The sequence below is a fragment of the Hoplias malabaricus genome, chromosome 4 (genome assembly GCF_029633855.1).
Source record: "Hoplias malabaricus isolate fHopMal1 chromosome 4, fHopMal1.hap1, whole genome shotgun sequence".
NCBI lineage: Eukaryota > Metazoa > Chordata > Actinopteri > Characiformes > Erythrinidae > Hoplias > Hoplias malabaricus.
In genome coordinates, this window is record NC_089803.1 from 31,819,125 (window position 1) to 31,841,023 (window position 21,899).

The window sequence follows — 21,899 nt, forward strand, 5'->3', positions numbered from 1 at the left end:
ATTAAAAGTTATGGAATTCTCTATGTGTTGGAACACCTTGTAATACGAGTGAAAAGTTCAAATTAATGAAAAAAAAGGATTGTTTCTAGGCCATGTGTAACAGGTAGTTTTTTGAACCCCAGAACTTTAACTGTTCAGTGACATTTAGATGTGGAGCACGAAAATGATTCTGACATTATCCTGTCTTAGTGAAATAACTTTTTTATTTGTTTGGTTTGAATTATTACTATTTTATTTATTTATTTATTTATTTACTATTATTATGATTATTATTATTGGAATCTCACAAAACACACAAACATGCCTTTTATAATAAACAAGAAAAGTCATCCTATTCATTTTTATTACAAGAAATTTGTCTTGGTAAACGCACACAAGTTACATTTGACATACAAAATGGCAGAACAAGTAAACAGATCATTTAAAATTTTCAGGAAAAATAACACTAAACATAGGAAAATACATGTAAAAGATTCAAAACCAAGAAAACCTACTTTACTACAGTTCCACTGAGGTGAAGTGTAGAGTCGATTTAATAAATGCATTGTGAATACATAAGTGTAAAAATTACAATTGGGTGAAAGACTAAACATCATTCACATTCAGTTTTCAGACAGCTCCTGAACTCTCAGTTCACCTTATTTCACATTTGGGCACAGTTCACCCATCTGTGTATGCTAATTAATTTGTCTATAGCTAATTTCTGAAGACACCATTTAACAGAAATTGAATACTCAGTATTCAACTCATGTTCATTGATTTTTCCCCCTTATAGGCTCAGTAACAATATGATCAGCATAATACACATAACTGAGGAAATTATAATATATAATATCCTGATATGCTTCCTCCATATAGTGATTATGCAAGCCACAACATACACTCTGTTTTTTTTTTACTGACTTTTGTTTTTAAAAATCTTTTCAGGGTATTAGTATAAACAAATCTATGCAGATCTAGAGGCAGGTGAATTGGGCTCAAGTGTAAAATAAGGTAAACTCCCCCTTTAAGTAAAAAGCGACAGCAGCTTATGTTATAAATACACACTTGGCATAAATTGGGTTTGTATTTAACATAAAGCTAAGTTAAGCAAGGTGACAAGGTGTTTTAATGTTCTCCAGCATGATTAAAGTGGGCCCATGACACTAAATACACAAGGGACTAATGCTACATGATTAGTTTAAGGTCAGTGTTATGCCTGAAATCTCTCAGGACATGGCCTTTCCTCAGGAGAGGTACACTACTAAATATGCAAGAGTCCAAAAGATTGCCACTAAAAGGAATTACTTACCATTTTAGTAATTAATTTACACTAACAGAAAAATAGGCAAGGACAGCTAGGCAGGTCACAAGGTACCATTCTCTGCCATTCATACATTCAGTAAAGCGTATGGAAAAGGAGATTTGGGATTCAAATCTTTAGGGAAAGAAAGAACTCAGAGCCTCATTCCTCATCATTAAGTTTTAAACAGTCCTGTCAAGTTCACAAAGACTGACCTCGACACTTAATCACTGGCTCTTGGGGTAAGAAAGGGTAGAAGAAGGACTTAGGGTTCAGAAGTGTCCTATCAATGTCTATGCATTTATGAGGAAAAAAAGATCAGTGAAGCTTTTTGACAAAGGGCACACAAGCCACAAAAGCTATAAATACTGAGAAACTAAACAACTTCTAGATGACAGTGCTAATTTACCCCCCCCCCCCCCACATGATCTACTCTTAACAGAGTGGTAATATAGACATTATATATTCTGAGTGAGTATATAGAGCACAAGAATGAAGGTCAAGGCCCAACCAAACTAGCAGTAGGAATATTGATCTAAGCAATATTTTTCTTCGCTTATAGGCTTCCTTCACAGCTTTTTTCTTTTTTTGTGGGAGGGAGAGAGAGGGAGTGAGAATTCTTGACCCATCACAACATCCCTCTAGACTTTTCTGTGAATTCTGTACACTCCTATCTTGACCCCTGTTACTGTATAAACCTAATTCATCTGTCACTGACCCATTAAAGGTGATCACAACTGTCCATTTGAGTAGGGCAGCCTAAGCTCTGAAGAAGGTAAAGTTAGCTTCTTACAGAAAGCCTATGTTTGAACCTTCAAAGTGTAAAAGTTTCATTTCAAAATACCACTGTAGCCTAATTATTGGTCAATGAACAATAATGCCATACAGCAGCTATAAACAAATCTTTTATGTATGGGCTCTAGATACATAAAGACTAGTCCTTGATTCTTAAAGCTTGGCTCTTTGAATGCAATTATTCTGGCTGGCCTCAGATTCAAATAATGCTAGCCTTGCTAACAACCTTATCAGTGTTCAAAAACATGGGATAATGACCATTGCACAAGAACTTGAGAGCAGCTCAGGCGAATTTTACACTTAGTTGAATCAGATTCCCATAATTTGGCCTTACCCTTCAACTATTTCAGGGGAATGTCTTCTGATTTTAATCTTACTGTTCATCTTCACTGGAAGTAACAAATGTTTCATCATTTCTTTAACAATAAGAACTCTAGGTATATTGTAGATGTTTTTTACTTTTGTGGGTTTGAGGTTGTTAAGGCAATTGACATCAAAATCTAATGACACTAGACATGCTAATTGTGTACTGTTTAGGGATTGGTAGCTAGTGGGGAGTGCATGTTTATTTGAAATCCCTCTTAGCCTACTGGAATTCTTCTGGAGCCCCATATGATCATCTGGTCATGGTTGGCACAATGCCTTTATAAAGGGAGGCCCAGTTATACCACCTGTTTGGCACATTGACACAGGAAATCCCTTGGCTCCTTCTCACATAAACAGAAGGCTGGCCTCTAGAGTGGAACGGAAGACCTATGTTTTGATCTTCTATCGCCACACAGATTTTACTCACGGTTGAACAGCAAGGGACCTCTTAATTTGCTGAGTAACTTTCATATAGACATCCTGCAAATGTTTTTGTTACATCAAGGGCAGTTCTCTCCATAGTCAAAATAGTTGTTGCTATATTGTAGCTCTCTATTACATTGACACTGATATAGGTGTGCATATCACAAGTTTTAATCATACCATTAAAAAGCATACAATCTATATCTTCTTTCATTAATTAGCTTTCTAATCATCATTTATTAACTCATGTTTTTTTAATCTTATTTGAAAAGAGGATTTTGTCCTTTGCAAGATGACATTTTAATCATCAAATTTATACTCCAGTAAATCAGGATGGTAAAATATATTTTTCGGGTACATTTTGTTTCACTAATGACACGAATATCTAAATGTACCTTCCGGGGTACAACAGTGGTCCCTTAGTGGACCCTAAAGGGACACTGCATTTTATATTCCAGAATTAAATAGTTGTAAATGAGGTAGCATGGTGGCACAACATGTAGTGTCACAGTTACACAGCTCCAGGGTTCTGGTGCTGTGGGTTTGAACCCACTCTCAAGTCGCTGTGAAGGCTTTGGTGTGTCTCTGTGAGTTTCCTACAGGCGCTCTGATTTCCTCACACAAGGTTGATTGGCTATGCAAAGTGCCCAAAGGCTTGAATATGTAAGTCCATTCTTGCCTGTGATGGACCTGCGCATTGGTTCTAAAATCATGTATGTCCAAAGTATCCACATGTTTACTCCATCCCCATTTCACAAATCAGGGAAAAGGGAAAAATACATACGGTCTGGAAGTTCCTGAGGACTGGTTTGATAACCACTGAGCTATTTATAATATTTCTCAACATGGTATTTTCCATGCATACATTTATTTTGAAGCCTTATAAATCTTTGATATAAAACTTTACTTTTGGAAGTATGGATGCCAGCACAACAGGCATCTCACAATATGGACATTAAGGCTATGTCTAAAGAATCTAATAGAATCTTTCAGAGATTAGAAAAACTGCTGTGAGCACATAGTTAATTTCCTTTGGGTGATGCACTGAAATACTATATATACACCTGTGTATGTGTATTTATGTGTGTTTTTAACCATAAATAAAATAGACTGTAATCTTTCTGTGTATTTGAGCATTACCTAATTTATTCACAGCGACCCTGAAATGGATAAGCAGTTACAGATAATGAATGAATGAATGAATTTATTCAGTTATCTTCTCATTTTATAAACATGTGGCATGTTTGCTGAACATATATTGTTTCTGCCTCACAGCTCCAGGGTTTCAAGGTCCTGGGTTCTATATGCAGCCTTGGTCAGTGCCTGTGAGGAGTTTGGTGTGTTCTCCCCCTTGTCTGTGTGGGTTTCCTCCAGGTTCTGTAGTTTCTTCCCACAGTCCAAAGACACATGCTGGTGGGTGGGTTAGCTGTATGAAATTACCCAGAGCTGTTGAGTGCGTGAGTGAGTGTATAAGTGTGTGATGCCATGTGATGGATTTACACCCTGCCCAGATTGTGTTCCTGTGTTACACCCTATGAATCTAGATACACATTTTACACATTATTAAAGGGATTGGTTCTATAAAGAACCCTGAACAATCAAAGATACTTTCGTTCATCATGAAAGTGTTCTTCAGATTGATGGAGAATGTGTTGTAGATGGTTCTATATAGCACCATTTAGAAAACGTTTCTATATTCCTCTATTCGTTACGAGCTTGACGTCAAAACAGTAGAGGAACCCTTTTTGGTTCCATACAGAACCCATTTCTGAAATATGCTACATAGAACCACCTCTAGCACATTCTCCATCAATCCATAATTATGCAATGAACCCTTTGCTCCAGAGAGTCTTCTGGGATCTATATAGATCCATTTTCTTTACTAAAGAACCCTTGAGGAACCATCATTTTTAAGTGTGTAGGCTCCAAATAAACCATGACAGATTATGAATGAGTGAATTTACAGTTCTTTATTTTTAACAGAATTAAGCATCCATTTCATGCACTTAAGAGCATCAGTTCTGGTCAATGGTCAATACCCTTGTGCAAATGTAATATATATACAGAGATGCACTATGTGCTGGTATTTAATTGTCAATGAAATTGACAGCTTTTTATATATAAATTCATATTCCGTAATTATGTGTAGAAATATATAATACATCAGTTTTCATAGTATGATGCAACTGATGCATGTATTCAGCTGTGCTTACTGACTTTATCATACATTTAATGGAAGTCACTAAATGATTCCAGGACACGCTGCTCAGTTGGTATTCTGGCAATGAGTGACTGCATGTGCTGTACTGATTCTCCCAGTTAGGAGCTTATGAGAAATTCACCAAATGCAACAAGCAGATTACAGCATCTTAAAAGAGCCACACTGACAAGAGCCAAGTGAGCAGTGGAAAATCATTTCTAACATGGGGTGCCAGGAGTTTACTGAGTAAAAAAACATTTGTTTGACGGAGAGCAGCAGTACTCACAAAGGTCACTTTATGCTGTTGAGTCACACAGCCTTAAGGTTTTTCTTTCCTTTTCAGCACTTGGGCAAAACAGAGCTATGATTCAATGAAGGAGAACTAATGTGGGACAGACTTGTTAAAAAAGCTACCATTGCCATGCGGCAGATTAAGAGATTCAATTCTTGATCCACTGAATGATTGCACATTAACAGCAATGTGATCTGAATAATAGAATGCTGCATTGTTTACAAAGTAGTTGTTGAAGTGCTGTTGAAATTTAATGGATTTAGAGATTCCGAGGCATTTTTTTGTTGTTGTTGTTGTTGCATTAACTGAGAACTAGATCAACAGGAATCATGGGGTAAATATTCAGTCTGTGGAGTGTTAGGATGGTGCTTTTAGTTGTACTTTGCTGTCAGTAGGTGGGCTTAAAGCACACCATGGTCTGATAGTCACAGTCAGACACTATTTGCAGCACCTGCACTGAAGCATAGGAGAGCATCAGATGGCTTGGAAGTTTCTGGCTGGAGTCCAGCAATTACCACACCAGGGGGCTCTGTTACACTGGCAGCAGCTATGGCCAAACCTAATGAGCCACAGCCATAACAAACAGTAAGCTTCTGCTCTGAAAGATCCCAACATAGTCGCTACTTCTCATCTGAGGTTGAGGAGACTATCTGAGCGTAATATAATGCAGCAAAATCTGGAAAGGTACCCAGTCAGTGTATGCATTGAATACAACTAAATGCAAAAGAATATGTGCCTATAAACGAGTGATGTTGTTCTGTCTTATAAGGGATTTTGTGAGGCTTTGTGGCATAGCAGGCCTGTAACATGTATAATGTATTAGAAGTGACTGCTGTCTGTAAGGGACAGGTGGACATCCTAGAAAAACCACTGCAGATGAAAAAAGCCTGTTATTTCTTCAGCTTCCCTGAAAAGACACTTTCTCTCCTTTGTTTTTGAGGATGTTAAAGCAGAAGTGACAAGAGGATGTTTTTATAGTGGCCCAAAGGGAGCGTTCTCTCCATACATACTTCATACAAGTGTATTCCAGTTAGAACTCTGAGGGCTATATAGAGACAAAAAAATAACGCTTACAGTAGAAATTTTTTATCATGTGTGCCTTGGTTATATTATACATTATTCATCAAGATGAAGATATAGTTCTGTATTCTAATTACATTCCTGCTCATATATGAATGTTAAAGCAAGGGAAGCAGTACCTTGCATTACGTATTTTCTCAGGATCAAAGTAATGGACATAAAACAATATTACAACCATGGTATACATTTCATTTTTTTTTAATGAAAAGGACATTTGTTCTCCTCCGAGTCACTGAATCCACTGAACAGAGGTATAGTAGAGCTGTAAGTGTTTATTGCGGAGATTCACTATGAATACATACTGCAAAAGAATACACCTGATGATGATTTGTTTGTACTCCAGAAGTGTAGAATTTAAGACTGGACAATAATTCAATATCAGTATATATCGCAATATAATGTTTCAATAACAATGATATGAATTTTATACACATTTTCAACAATTAAAACATATTAATATTGACAAAGCCTAGTTTTGGTTTGATGGTGATATCATGTTGCTTTCAGTTCTTGGCAGATTTTCTGTGGCCTTGTTATTGTTCATATCGATATCGGAATTATATTCTTATGACTGAAATTAAGAAATATAATGTGATATACATTTTGTCCATATCGTCCATCTCTAGTAGAGTGCTTAGGTGATACTGGGCTACTGCACTAAAACATCAGCATTTTTAAGCTGATTGTATTTAAAACTTTAAATAAATAAAAGGCCAATTATATTACATTTATAAATGTGTTTTTGTCAGTATTGGTTCTAATGTATATAAAAACATGTACATGAATAATACTGATGGCATTGACTCCCAGTATCCATATCAGTGCTTCACTAATTTGTGGATATGTTTAATGTTTGTAATATAGTAAATGAAGTATAAAGTGCTTTTGTGGTACACAATGGGGCACAAAAGCTGCGCTTAGAAGATGAGGCTCTCGACAGCTTTCAGAATGAAAGGGTAAATATAAATGTGATGTAAATAAAGTGTCTTTCTAAATTTGTAATGGAAGGTTTAACCAGCCTTTTTTGGTTTGCATTAATGATGTTTTTTCATAGCATGACATCACCATCAAAGGTATTGAAGATTTTTGATGATTGGTCAATGGGTGACAGCCTATCCCCCGAGGCCATCACACTTCACTCACTCTGTGAATACGCTGATTAACTGTGGCATTTTTCATCTTGTCCCATTTCTCCGTCGATTTCGTTATGCTGAACTACCACGACTAACACTCATGCATGCTGACAACTGGATGCCCTCACAGCGTACAGATCAGACCAGGATGTCATTTTAGGCTCTGTTCTGTGAGAATGTGTTTGTGTGTTTTAGCTGAGGCAGGGTAGGAGGTGGTTTGACAAACAGTCCAAAAGGCCAGGGACCATATAGCATATGCTTTGATGATTTGTCCGTGGTCAGCTGTGGAAATTGCTCGTCTGATTGACAGGCTCTGTCTGATGATGGAAGATCTATGACATGCAGAGATGGAGAAACACTGCCTGCAGATATAAACTACTGACTTCAGTAAGGTCTTTAAAACGCAGCTTAATTGTGAAGTAGAATGCCATCATGCTGCGCTGCAGACTTTTGCAAGCAGACTTCTATTTACATATGAAACCAACAGCATCGCCTCCTGTTTAATCTGCACTTTTTGAAAACTCTCCTCGCGTTTCTACTTCTTAGCCTCATCATTTTTGCATTAATGTCTGCATTTGTCACTGGAGAATAAAAAGTCAGGCTATTCTATGTTTTATATGTGTGCTGTATGAATATCAGTGTTATTGAATTGATGTGATCTTATCAGGGGACCTTTTTTAACTCACTGCGTTTTCTCCTCTTAAATAGGTTCCTAAAGAGAATGGAATCTTTCCTTTTTCTATTTCTTTTTTACATTGCTTATTTCAAACACAAGAATGTGGAAGAGTATGGTGGTAATTTGCAGGTTGGTGATGGATGGTACTGTCTCATGCCCTACGAGTCTTACATAACCCAGCCTGGATTTGAGGGAGGCAGTAGAGCTGAGAGTTCCCTTAATTGCTACGTCTTCCTTCTTCTTTCCTTCCATTTTCTTTCCCCCCTTGTCTTGGTGCTACATTTATAAATGCCAACCAAATACCACAGGTATCCATTTGGCTAAACTTGAGCTACACTGTGCTGCCTCCTGCATTCATTTGTCAATAATTTACCCTGCACACTGCTATCAGAGTTGATGATTAAAGTATATTGTGTATTTGTTCTTTATGAATTTGGTTGTTATTTAGAGGCTGAGTTATTCATCTGTGAAGATAAATGTAAATGTATTTGTGTTAACTCACAGAGAAAGTGATCCTGGGTAAGCATAATTTACAGAAGCTCTTGGAAGAAAAGTTTTCTGTACTGTAACTTGTAAGAAGCTGATTCAGAAGCATAAACAGCATCATTTTGTATGAATTATTTTATTTACAGTGATTGTAGTAATTTATCATTTGCAGGACTGTAGATTTGTAATTATTAATAACTCTAATACTTTATGGTTTATTTAAATTGTAGTGGCACTGTCCTTGAAGTATTATAATAGTTTGTTCAAGCTACAATGGTGCACAGTGTAAAGTTAGTTTAAGTATATTCATAGTTTTAATCTTGCCAGCACTAACATGCATTTGGTGCTTATATTTGTTTTTAGAGTTTTGCTGAAAATAGCACTTTTTTCTGTAAACTCTGTTGGACTAACCAGCATATGTCAGGTTGTTTAAGCCCAATTGCAAATCTCAAAATGCACAGAAAATGAGACAGATTTGGATTTGATGACACAGTGGATTTATTAATACGCAAGTGCTCATGCTGCCATTTAAGTAATAGAAAAGTAATATATTAGCTATCTATTAATTTTCAGCAGAACAGAGAACTCCACTATTTACCAAAGATTGTAAATCGAAAGAGATCACAAAACTGCAATCAGAGCAGTAGTGAAAATTGCTAAAGTTTAATGAAATGGTCAAAGTTTGTGAATGAGGCTCTGGTCTTTGGTCCTTTGTTGTCTGATTAATGAAATAATTAGTTCCCTTCCCTCAAATAGAATGTGGCAATGTGTTCAGAAACCTTTTTACATGGCAGCTCTCACTAGATTCCTCACGAATCCTCTCAGTATTTACACAAGTAGCTAATGCTATGCAAGTACGCTGTATTGACTCTTGCTGCTCAGTCTCCTGCTGTCTCTCACTTTCTGTCATTCTCTCCCTGTACCCCCACCCGACTTGTTTTCATGAATCAAAACAGATTTATTATAATATACATTTTTTCTAAATATATTAATAAAATAATAAAAATGGCTATTTGTTGTTAATATAATAAAATATTAGACATGTGTCAGAGTATATAAGTATAACCAAGCAATACAAGTATGTCCTAATTCTGGATTATTGTCTAATTGTCTGTTTCTATGGTTTTTGAACATTTATTTGATATATCATGCCTTTTAATGTTCCTTTTGCTGTTGTATTTCAGTGCTTGTGGATGTACTGGGTTAGTATTTGAAGTAGACAAATTTTCCAGGGTGATGTAAGGTAACTGTGGGCCAATTCTTCTGATAATTAGAAAGTGATTGAACGTAGAGGAGGTTAATATTTTTTGAGTGTGTGATTAGATAAATTGCTGTTTGAAAGGAAGCCAGGGAGCCATTGCACAGCACAAAAATATTTGTTGAAGTCAAGACACCCAGCATAAATCCTCTTAGGCATTAGGCACCTAAAGGTAGAGGGCATTAGATCACACTGAGTGGACTATTGGTGTGACAAAGTGCTTCTTGTTGGTTGCCCGAAAAAGCCTCTCATTTAAACTATTATGTTCAGTGACTGCAGGGGAAATGTAAGGATAGCACATTTGGTGGAACCTTCTTATGTTTGAAGCCAGAACATCAAGCCTTCAATAAATGTGCAATTAACACTTCTATGGTGTACTGAGTCAGTAAAGACTATGCTGGGCTCTAGATAGAGGATATCACCTTATCACAGTTATAATCCGAAGGAAAATGTCACCTTAAGGTTTGTAGGTTTGTCTGCGATGAGTCATTCATCTTTTAGGTTTAAGTGCCTTGCAGACTTGGTATTGAGACTGGAGGATTTAATAGTTCTGTAAAGGTACAGTCCTTCAGGTAAAATACATTTATTTTTCTTAGCCATCAGCACTTTCTTGGACTAATGAGACTTTCTGTCGCTCACCTGGGGCTTTGTACTCTGGCCTTACCAATTATAGATGGCCTTGTTGTTCCTTGGTATCAAGAAAATATCCTATAATAAAGTGAATAAGTGGCTATATGGACACTCTGACTAGGTAACCTGTTCCACAGTATTATCAGTGGCTAAGGAAGATAGACATTTTATATATGCTGATGTACTTACATTGTATGATTCAGTGTTAGCTATGTCATTGGACAGATATACACCAATCAGTCATACCATTAAAGCTGCTTTGTTATCCCACTCATTGTCTATTTAACAGCTCCACTGACCATAGCTCCACTTGGTAATTCTGCATTTATGCCCTATGTACATTGTTTCCCCTCGTTCACCCTATTCTTCGATGATAAGGAACAGTGACACTGATCAATGGATCAGTGACACTGATGTGGTGATGATGTGTTAGTGTGTGTTGCGTTGGTACGAATGGATCAGGCACAGCAGTGCTGCTGGAGTTATTAAGCCACTCTGTGTCCTCACCCCCAAAGAGCATGGTGAAAAGGGGTTAACAGTTATGCAGAGCAACAAATGGACTACAATCTATAATTGTACAACTATAAAATGAGCATACATGGCAAGTGGAGCTGATAAAATGGACAATAATTGTTGAAAGTGACTTGAATGTTATGGCTCATTTGTGTATGTTGCACTTCTAAAAAGTGTGGTGGCAACAATCCTGAAGGCCTAATTATTGTTTTCTCTCTAAACAGTTTGATGTCAGTTCACACAAGTGTCGGACACAGATAAGAGGTTTGGCTTTCTGGACATGCTGAAGTCAATACTAACCAGTGGCCTGTCACACTGTACATTGAAAACAATTTGAAAAAATGGCCTGATAGAGGGCGGCACGGTGGCGCAGCAGGTAGTGTTGCAGTCACACAGCTCTAGGGACCTGGAGGTTGTGGGTTCGATTCCCGCTCTGGGTGACTGTCTGTGAGGAGTTGGTGTGTTCTCCCCATGTCTGTGTGGGTTTCTTCCCACAGTCCAAAAACACATGTTGGTAGGTGGATTGGTGACTCAAAAGTGTCCGTGTGAATGTATGTATCCCTGGAGGGCGCCTCCAGGGGAATGTATGTATTCCTGCCTTGCGCCCAATGATTCCAGGTAGGCTCTGGACCCACCGTGACCCTGAACTGGATAAGCGCTTACAGATAATGAATGAATGAATGGCCTGATAGATACCTCACATTTTTTAATCTTTAAAAAAACCCAGCTGCCTATAACAAATATTTAAAAAATCTTGTGAATGTATTTAGTTGCGGTATACAATCGTAAATCATCCCCACAGTTTTGGACACAACTCAACAAAACATAAAGTCTTCATTATCATTTGTAATCAAGGGCATAGATTAGATTACAAAAACAAAAAAAACAAAACAAAACTATATATAGCACTGATGGGAAAACTATGACTAGGGAGGAATCAATAAATAACCTTAGCATAGGACTGACAAATATTGACCAAAGGTTTAATAACCTATTTTACCTTAAGATTTGCATTTGAATTTCATTAAAGACAGTGCCTGAGCCAAAGTTTTTACAAAGTGCAACAATTGTATGTTTGGTGTTCAAACATACGTCAGACTTGAGCTTGAACAGTGTGTGAGAGTCTTTGTGGAGATTTGGGATTAGAGCAACACAGTTTTCTGTTCATAATATCCTCCACTCCAATAATGCCACCAGTTCCATATAATTGCCTGTGGAATCATTCCTCATTTTAAAATAAAATGCACTGTTCCTTAATCAATACAAGTCACAAGTGGATGGTTAGGGTTAGGGATATACTCTCACTCAGCCTCATGTTTACAGCACTTGGCTCGTTACAGCCACAGGCTCTCATGTTAGCAAGACCAATCCTGTTAGTGGTCTGGGTTTGGGAGGCAGGGCTTGTAGCAGAGAATGAGATCTTAACCATTTGTTTACCAAATATATTGACTAGACACTGACGGACAGTAGTATTATAATTTTTGTCTCAATTGATTGCTAGACACAACTCAGTAATTACTGGATATTGGTAGAGACCTTTCCTACCCAATTTTATGCCCTTGAATGTAATGAATGCGAGATGAATAGTGTACAGATGAAAATAAGATTTTACAATAGCCACTCACTGGAACAATGAAGACGTCATATAATTGTAGTCTGCAGTATGAATACTTTATTGTCATTCAAAAGTTGCAATTAAAATGATGATACTGTTTCAATTATTGAAATGAGAGGAATGATAATATTCAAACTATAGCCTATAGCTCATCCAGTCACACATCATCATATCAACAGTCTCTTGCTCTTGCAGCTAAGAACCCTGAGGAAGTTACCATTTCGTGGGTCTTACACCACATTTAACTGCATTCGCCCTATTGCAGGCGACCCAAAAACTAAAGTTCTGCTCAGAAGATATCTTTCTCTGCAGCCTGGGGGGGCGACTTATGCTAATGCCATCTCTAAATCATCAGCCTCGCCTTTGAGAGAGCAAATCCTGTTTGCTTCTTCATGCTGACAGAATCTCAGTGAGATGTACTGCTCCTCCAGGCCTTTGCCTCATTATCACCCTCTTAAATCTCATTCGCTCATTTGGGTTATCATTATTATTATGCCTTCTGCCATCTCTGGTAATCAACCAATTGTACCCCAATTCTTGGATGAGATTATTTGTGGTCATCCTGTTTGATGTTTAAATTAGGGAAACAATTATCCAACTCTTCAAACTGTAACACATTGAAATTTACCTTGACGATGCACCGTAACAGAGAACAAGGAGGGGGCAGGAACAGCTTACTGTAACTAGGTTATTTTTTGTTGCGGGTTAAAGGAAGGTTTGAAGTTGAGATGTGAAAATCTCAGTGAAAAGGCTGACTTGGCTGGGCTGGGTGAGAGAGGCATGTAGGACAGGGGGATTGTTGTCAGTAGTGGGGAAGGGTGAGTCAGATGACCGAGTTAGAGTGGAAGATACAGTACCTAAATCTTTCTTTATGAAACCTTAGTAAGTCTCACTACAGCTTGACACTCAAAGGGCCTGTCCACTGAGCGATGAGGGGGCAAGAAAAATTGGACCTTGTTGGAAATAGAGAAGCAGCAAGGAATTTTCTGGACTCTGTATGAAGTCAGAAGCTCCTTGTTGAGAACAAAACCACAATAATGTGTTTAGCTCTCTGCAGCTTTTTCCTGACACAGAAATAAGCGGTGTAAATGGCATTGTTAATGAGAATTCCTTCCTGAAAATCCCCTTAGAATTAGACCAGGCAAAATCTTCATCATTGCTCTATTCATTTTGTTTTCTTGTTTTTTTTTAGGTCTGGATTTGTCTGCAAATGAGCTTTGCTCTGTTTTAAACAAATAAACAGCATTAATTACCTGTGTCACGAAGCGCTGAGATATTCCCTTCAGCGGAATGTTAGCTGTTATATTTGCTTCAACCACAAATGCCATTTACCTCAGCACTTGCGTCACATTTTTTTTTTCAAACAAACCTTCACATTGTTCAAAATTATCCCAGTTGAAGCATGCTTAACATGGCTCAGTTAGCAGGCGATGGATGCAGGTGCAAAGTTTCCCCTCTGAACTGAAAGTGCGAGACATAGACAGCACCAAAAGCATGGTTCCACACTTCAACTCAGACAGCAGTCTCTGGAGAGCACACGCTTTCAAATGGAGGTGTGAAGCTGAAAATGGCACACAAACGGCAGTTCACACATGCAATGTGTTTGCATGGTGTAGTGCCAAGCTGGACCAGAATTACTTTGAAACTATACTGAAAGGCAATAGCTTTCCATACAATGGCTATGGCTGTTACTCATTTGTGGCAGACTTGGCCACAAAGCTGTCGGAATGATTTGTGTGAAGGTTTTCTAACTGACCGCTCCAAATGATCATCTTATCACAACCTAGATATTGAGCATCAAGACTGATGCCACCGTATTCAGTTTTTTCACTGTGAGTAGAAAAGTAGGCTTGTTTCTTAATCAGCTGTGTCTGTTTTTTGCTTTTTTTGTCAAGTTCAACAAAGACAAGCATCAGCAACTGAATCTGAGAAAAAACTATAGAACAAAAAGAATTTTAAGAACGTATTCCCCTGAAGGATTTTTTTTTCTCATAGCAATCCTTGGCATCTGAATGTTACATAAACTGTATTAAAAGCCTAAATTAATAACCTAAATATGTAAAGAATTATAAAACATTAAATTCTATTATTATTTGTTCTTGGTTTGTGTATTGTTGACTATTCTATATTTGGCAATTCTCATAAACAAACAAACAAACAAAAACCCACCAATGGGGTGAACTGTGACTGACCAAAATGCTGACAGCAGCGGGAAAAATAAATAAATAAATAAATATAAAAAACACTGACTATGAAAAGGTCCAGATGGTTAACTTGTGAGGTGCTCCTATTCAGCAGTGCTCAGGTTTTTACGTAGCAACCGGCCATCCATTCATCTGATTGGTCAAGGATGTTTTCTCTAGTATTTTTCAGCCCTTCTGTATTGAAAATCCAAAGAAACTTTGGACTTTGGAATTTGGGGTGCTGTGACAGGTGTCCTACAGAGAACATGGAAATTGCATGCTGTATTTAATATAATGAATAAATTGGCATTCATTATATTTTTGTCCTTTAGCCAGTTTCATAGATGTACACCAATCACTCACAGCATTAATACGACTGAGAGATGATATTGATGACATCTTGTTAAAATGGCACCTGTCAGGCGTTGACATATGTTCGACAGCAAGTGAACAGTAAGTTCTTGCAGTTGATGCTTTGGAAGCAGGAAAAGGAGCAAGTGTAAGGATCAAATTTGACAAGGACCAAATTGTGATCTCCATAATGGCAGAAATGTGGGCCAGCTTCTAAGAACAAACGGCAAACAAAAGTTCTCATTTGTTATATGAATGAAACACACTAATACAAAAAATTTAATATGACACCATTGCCTTCACATCTAACATGTTTGGCCTTATTATTTTTTTTTATTATTATTTTGGGGATTCAGTGCATGTTTCAACAAAAAACCTCTTTTCAAATGTGTCAAATCCGACTACAGAGATGTAACAATGTGAGACTGTGTGAGTGTGCTGCTCTGACTCAGGCCTTCTTTTGTTCTACTCTGGGCTGCTAACAGTCAGACTCTGAGTTTCACATCAGATCTCAGTCATCATGAATCGTGTGGAATTCATCATGGCTGGACTTGTGGCTATGGTGTATATATATGGCTATAAACCATAGATGGGACCACTGTGTACAAATATGTGAAAAAGAGAAGAGGAGGGGAGAGAGGTAGAGTTTTTGTTCTGTGCCTGAATAAGAACATCTCAGTATCATTATCTCATTCCCTGCTGCAGCTGGAGTGGAAATGTGAGTAGTCAAGGAGACGTGAGTTTGTGTGTGTAACGCACATTTGTCAGATAAAGGAAAAAAAAAGCAAAAATGAAAGACTGAAAGATTGAGTACAAACATCTCTCTGCGCAGCAATTTGTGCCCCTCTTTGAGCAAGTGTTGTAAATAAAGGTCTCCTGAGAGGTTAATTAGTACTGTCTTAATGTAATCTATCAGTAGTGAGTTGATTTTCTGCATTTGACAGCTCCATTATGGAGCCAAACACAGTGGACTGTGAGCATTGTTGAGCTCAGACAAAAGAGATAACAGGTAAACAATGGATTGGAAATTTATTCAAGTTAACGCAGCATAGATTTTCAAATGAGCCTGAACCTTGAAGAATTGCTATAAAGCTGTGATGGATTAATGGCCTATATGTAGTGCTTAACTGCAACCTTGCATTGTAAGCTGTGAAAAGGTGAAAACCATCTGCTGCATCCAGAGGCACCCTATCACATCCTGATCCCAGTATTCCCACTCATTGTCTACCACCCAGAGAGGAGACATCTGGATGACCAGAGTAGCTGTGCAGAATTGGTTTGTGATTTATCACTCGTGCTCTCTGCAGTCCTGGAGAAGCCAAACCGAAGACAGTCAAGTGGTTCTTTCTTCAGCACAGCTGCTAACAATTGGCTTATTTTTCAAATCATATTCTGGGTTGCTGTAATTGGCCCAGCACTGCATACTGCAATTAGCCTGCATTGTTATTGGGCCATATACAGTAAGCTTGTTACTGTAGACCAATTAATGGCCTTATATGCTTGTGGTTTAGGATTTATTGGTCACAGATATTATTCTGAAGAAGTCTAATGTCCTTGGGATGTTAGTGAAAATAATGCAGATTGAGATTTCAGTGATCACTCACTCAAGCTTAGACATGCTCTTTTAGATAAGAAGTAATTTATTGAGCTTGACAGCCCCTTTGACAGACACTGCCACTGATTCATTTCTATCCATTCAAATAACTATTTCATTTGATGGAGGGAAGCTACTATAATTTCCCTTGGACCAGGTGTTTCAGACACAGCCGGCATTAAATGTACACATTCTGCCAGCCTGTCAGATTTCACCTTCCCCATTGACTTAAAATTGAGTGAAAGGTCTGGCTCCATGAATTCTGGTGTTAACACGTTTAATTTGCATCATCGTCAGCAGAACTCAGCCTTCAGCTCACACATGCCAGCTCCTTCCATTCCAGCCTTATTCGCACACATGTATGCACACATGCCTGACAGTTCACGGGCCGGTTCTCTCGTCTGTGGTATTTGTATTTAAAACCTTGCAGTCTTATGGTGGAGGGTGAGAGAGCAGTGGTATACCTGAGTGGCCGAGTGGTGAATGGCATTTGTATTGCTGGCAGGTTCTCTGTCTGTCTCTCGCACCGAATGCCGATGAGCTCAGCCTCTGGGGCTCTGGCCGACAGCCTGGCCTTTTGGCTGAGGAGAAATCAATCAGACCGTCAATTGCCTCCAAAGAGCCATTATCCAGCTTGCCTCTCTGCCGGCCAGAGCCCCCCACCTCCTGCATCTTTCCACTTCCTTACCTGCTGCTGGTATACCGTAAGCACCTAATGAATTCCTGTTTTGGAGTACACTAAAACTAGGGAAATCCAAGTATGAGTTCATTAAAAGAAATCTTTAACTGTGGAAAGGAAAATCTGAAAAAAGGACTTTGGTTTTTATCGTCTACTTCAGACATAAAATTAATGTTCCACCACTGAATTATTGGCCTGCGGATGTTCACCCTGACCCTGATGCAATGTAACAGATGCCCACATAGTGATTTCAGTTTATGAACACTGGCACCTACATCAGTTACCCGTATATTAGATTACACTTGCATTACCCTTTGTGTCTCAAATTGTCGCTGTCCAATTAAAAACATGCATATCTCTCTTCTGCTGTGTTCAAATAATGTAGTAAACTAAAAATGGATATCCATGTTTCTAATTAGACTGGAACAATATATTACAAGACATTTTAAAAGATCTGCTGTTTGGAAGTATACCCCTTATTTCTTAAACACTCTCTACTTTCTCCCTCGCAGATTCCTCAGATTAGCTATGCCTCAACTGCACCAGAACTGAGCGACAACACTCGCTATGACTTCTTCTCCCGAGTGGTGCCACCTGACTCCTACCAGGCTCAGGCCATGCTGGACATCGTCACGGCCATGGGCTGGAACTACGTCTCTACATTGGCCTCTGAGGGAAACTATGGAGAAAGTGGCGTGGAGGCCTTTGTTCAGATCTCCAGAGAACTTGGTAGGTGAAACTTCATGCAGAGGCTCTTTCTGTCCACTAGCCTCTCTATAAGATTTGCTGTTCTGCTATTTCTGCTTGATAATGTGTCACAACCTTAATATTAGTATTTTCCTGAAGAATGGTCGTGAAGAATTACTGTGCTGCTTGCTGCTTCTGGTTTATTTTCTTTGAAAAGTTGGTGTCCTCAAAAGCAGCTGTCAAAAAGCCTTTAAAGAGATGGGAAGGTGGTTCTGAATTTAAATCTGATGAGGTATGCACCATGCAGGCTCGTGGTAGTCAGCCTTTTCTATGTTTGTTGAACAGTGTTGACACAAGGCATTTCAGGACTGGATAGATTACATGGTCTGACAAAGAGATGATAGAGCATTTGCTGTCTCAACAGAAGAAGCCTTGGAGAGGCAGTCAGTATGAAGAAATGCGGAGGTCCTACTTTAAGGACATGTCTGAAAAGCTGCAGGTTCATCCTTTTCTGCATTCTCTAAAACCAGTCTCAGAGACAGGTGAAAGTCCTCCACTGCATCAGTCAGCCGAGCTTATCTTCCATAATGTTTCTGATTATTCAGCTTTTTCACATGGCGATAAAAAGGATATTTTTGATGTAGAGCAAAAGAAAGATTCTACACACCGTTGACAGGTTCAAGTAAAAACCTAAATAAATGGGGGGATAAATATAACAAGCACAGATGGTTCCAGAAACGCATACTGCATGATACAAATGGCTACCATGCTCGGTGGCATGTTTCAAAATGCTTAGCACTTTAGGCCAGTTCTTGAGGAAACCTAGTATATACCGTTACCATCCTGTACCTGGTTTGGCTATTCAGTATTTCATTAATTACATATAATTAACATAATCACTTTTTACTAACCAAAACTGGCTAACAACCAGAGCTCCTGTTTCTCACTACTCACTCCTATGCTGTGAAACGTATTCAGCAGTGGCTCATTGTCGTTTAAAGGGGCAGATGCTGAAACCCATCATTCTGAACAGGGCTGGTTAGACAGGGGGAGAACGTGCTGTGGTGTGTGATTCCTGTGGTATTTTGACCAAAGCATGTCAAAGGCTTCATGTGCGCTCCCAAGGAAATCACAGATGGCATAACTGGATATCCTTCTCACTCATGCTTGTGGACAAGTGATATATGTACCTTTAAATTAAAAAAAAAAGATGCTGGTTATGGAATTTTCATTCCCGTGATTTAGGATGCAAGTTTAGAGATAGAGAACATCACGCAACCACACTTTGTTGAAAATAAAATCGGTGTGTTCTCTCTAAACAGTGGCAACATTTTTTTCTCTGACACATCATCAGAGTTGAGATGGTGCAAGACCAGGGCCAGTCACAATTACATAGTGTTGTAATTTATTGGGAGTGAAAGGGGGAAGAAAAGACTGGGCTCTAATGATGCATGTGAACATAATTATGGGGACAGGTTTGGTAATGGACTTGCCAACCAGCCCCTTGCGCATACACAACTGTTTGCCAAGAGAGGGCATCGTAATGAAATCATGCCCCCTTATGCTACGTGATTGATTTATTACTGCAGCGCACCACACTTGCACTCGTGTAGACACCGGGCTTCTGCATTAATTATGTCGTAATTATGGAATTAAAATTCATAAGCTGAGCTATGCATGTGCACGATTAACAGTTTGCACCGTACCTCCAGGCTCATTAAGAGAATGTGTTTGTGTGTATGTGAGTGTGTGTGTGTGTGTTTGTGTGAGTGTCCATATCTGACTGAAGTTGTGCATTAATGTCCCTGGTATGTGTCTGGCTGTCTTTATGAGGAAGGAAGGAATGTGTGGGTGTTGCTGAATCTATTTTGATGCTCTATGTTTTGGAGCTCTACAGTATTTACATCAAAGGATAGTGTGACACGCTCTAAGTAATAAGACGTTTCATGCTCAGAAATAAAACTATATTCCCTGCACACCATCTGAAATGGTCCTTCCACTTCTCAAGAAAACGGCTGTTTCTCACATAAACTACAGGATAGGGATAGATTATATGGAAATTGTAAATTTAAATCTAAATTAGATATTTTTCATCAAGCTGATGCTTGAAACAATACAGACCCATTTCCACTTCAGCTAATGCAACCAAGCTTTGCTTCAGTATTGTAACCAGTGTTGCCTAAGCATTCTGCTCTTAGAGTACAATAAAGACATAATCAATTATTGTTTTGAAGCATCGGAAAGATATTCAACCAATATTTAAAATGAATGATTTGACTTAATGCATCCCTCAGAAGTAGTATGATGAGGTATCTTCTGTGTGGACACACAATGATGTTGGAACACAGATATATTTCGATTTTAAAAATTCACAAAAATAATACGTTGAAAACACACTGATCAGCTATAAAATTTAAATGTGCTTTGTTTCTCCATTCATTGTCCATTTCATCAGCTCCACCTACCATACAGTAGCATTTTGTAGTTCTACCGTTACAGATTTTAGTCCCCCTGTTGCACTGCAAACATGGTTAGCTCTTTCACACTGTTCTTAAATAGTCAGGACCCCCACAGAGCAGGAATGATTTAGGTGGTGGATCATTCTCAGTGTTGCAATGACACTGACATGGTGGTGTGATAGTGTGTGTGTTGTGCTGGTACAAGTGTATCAGACACAGCAGTGCTGCTGGAGTATTTAAAAATCTCAATCTGCCCAATCTGCTAGACACACCTACCTCATTGGTCAATCTTGTAGATTTAAAGTTAGAGACAGTAGCTCATTTGTTGCTGCACAGTTTTGTTGGTCATCCTCGAGTCCTATATCAGTGAACTATTTTCAGTCCAGCAATGACATTGCGGGGTTTAAAAACTCCAGCAGCACTGCTGTGTCTGATCTACTCATACTAGGACAACACACACTTACACACCACCACCATGTTAGTGTCACTTTTTATAACATTAGCTGGTAAAGCCCATAGCCACATTTAAGCAAGGATGTACACTGTATGGCCAAACTTGAAGTACAGACATTAGATGATAATTCTGGGTCATAAAAAAAACACAAGCTCATCCCTTTGGTACAGAAAATCATTTTTTTAAATGTAATACAGTCTAGGACTTATAGGAGGGCTGTGTTGGCCAAGATACATCAAAGCATAACTTCTGTAATGTAGACAATTACATAATTTTCTTGTGTTCTAGTTAACAAAATAAACAGGCCCTCTTTCATGGATGGCTCTTATTCAGTGTCCTTTGTGCCCAACTCAAATGTAAATAATGTAAATAAAAGTAATTAGAATGTATTAATGAATCTCTTTATTGTTTAGAAGACTTGACTGACCATAGTGTTTTGCAGATGGACTTCTAAGGATTGGTGTATAGATTGTGCTATAAGCAGCAATAATCTTGAATAATGACATCTACATACTGTATGAAACAAAGCAAGACAAGTACATGGATTTACCACAGCTATCCTTAGGGAACAACACTGTTCCCATTCATATACGCCATGCCACCGAGTGGGTTTGTTTCAAAGGATGCAATCTGTTATTCTGAGATATGTCATGTCTGTGATTTATCTTGTTATATGCTTGTACAAACTGCCAGATTCATTCCTTCTGTTTGTGTGTTAAGTGCTAGGATACATATATTAATCT

The 21,899-nt window shown here is 38.4% G+C and overlaps 1 protein-coding gene across 1 annotated transcript in view; it reads left to right on the forward strand.

Annotated features, from left to right (window-relative positions):
- Window positions 1–21,899, forward strand: part of grm8b (glutamate receptor, metabotropic 8b) — a 128,521-nt gene that overhangs the window by 14,446 nt on the left and 92,176 nt on the right. The window contains exon 3 of the mRNA XM_066667763.1: window positions 18,069–18,285. Coding sequence (XP_066523860.1) covers window positions 18,069–18,285 — 217 coding nt within the window. The remainder of the gene's footprint in view (window positions 1–18,068; window positions 18,286–21,899) is intronic.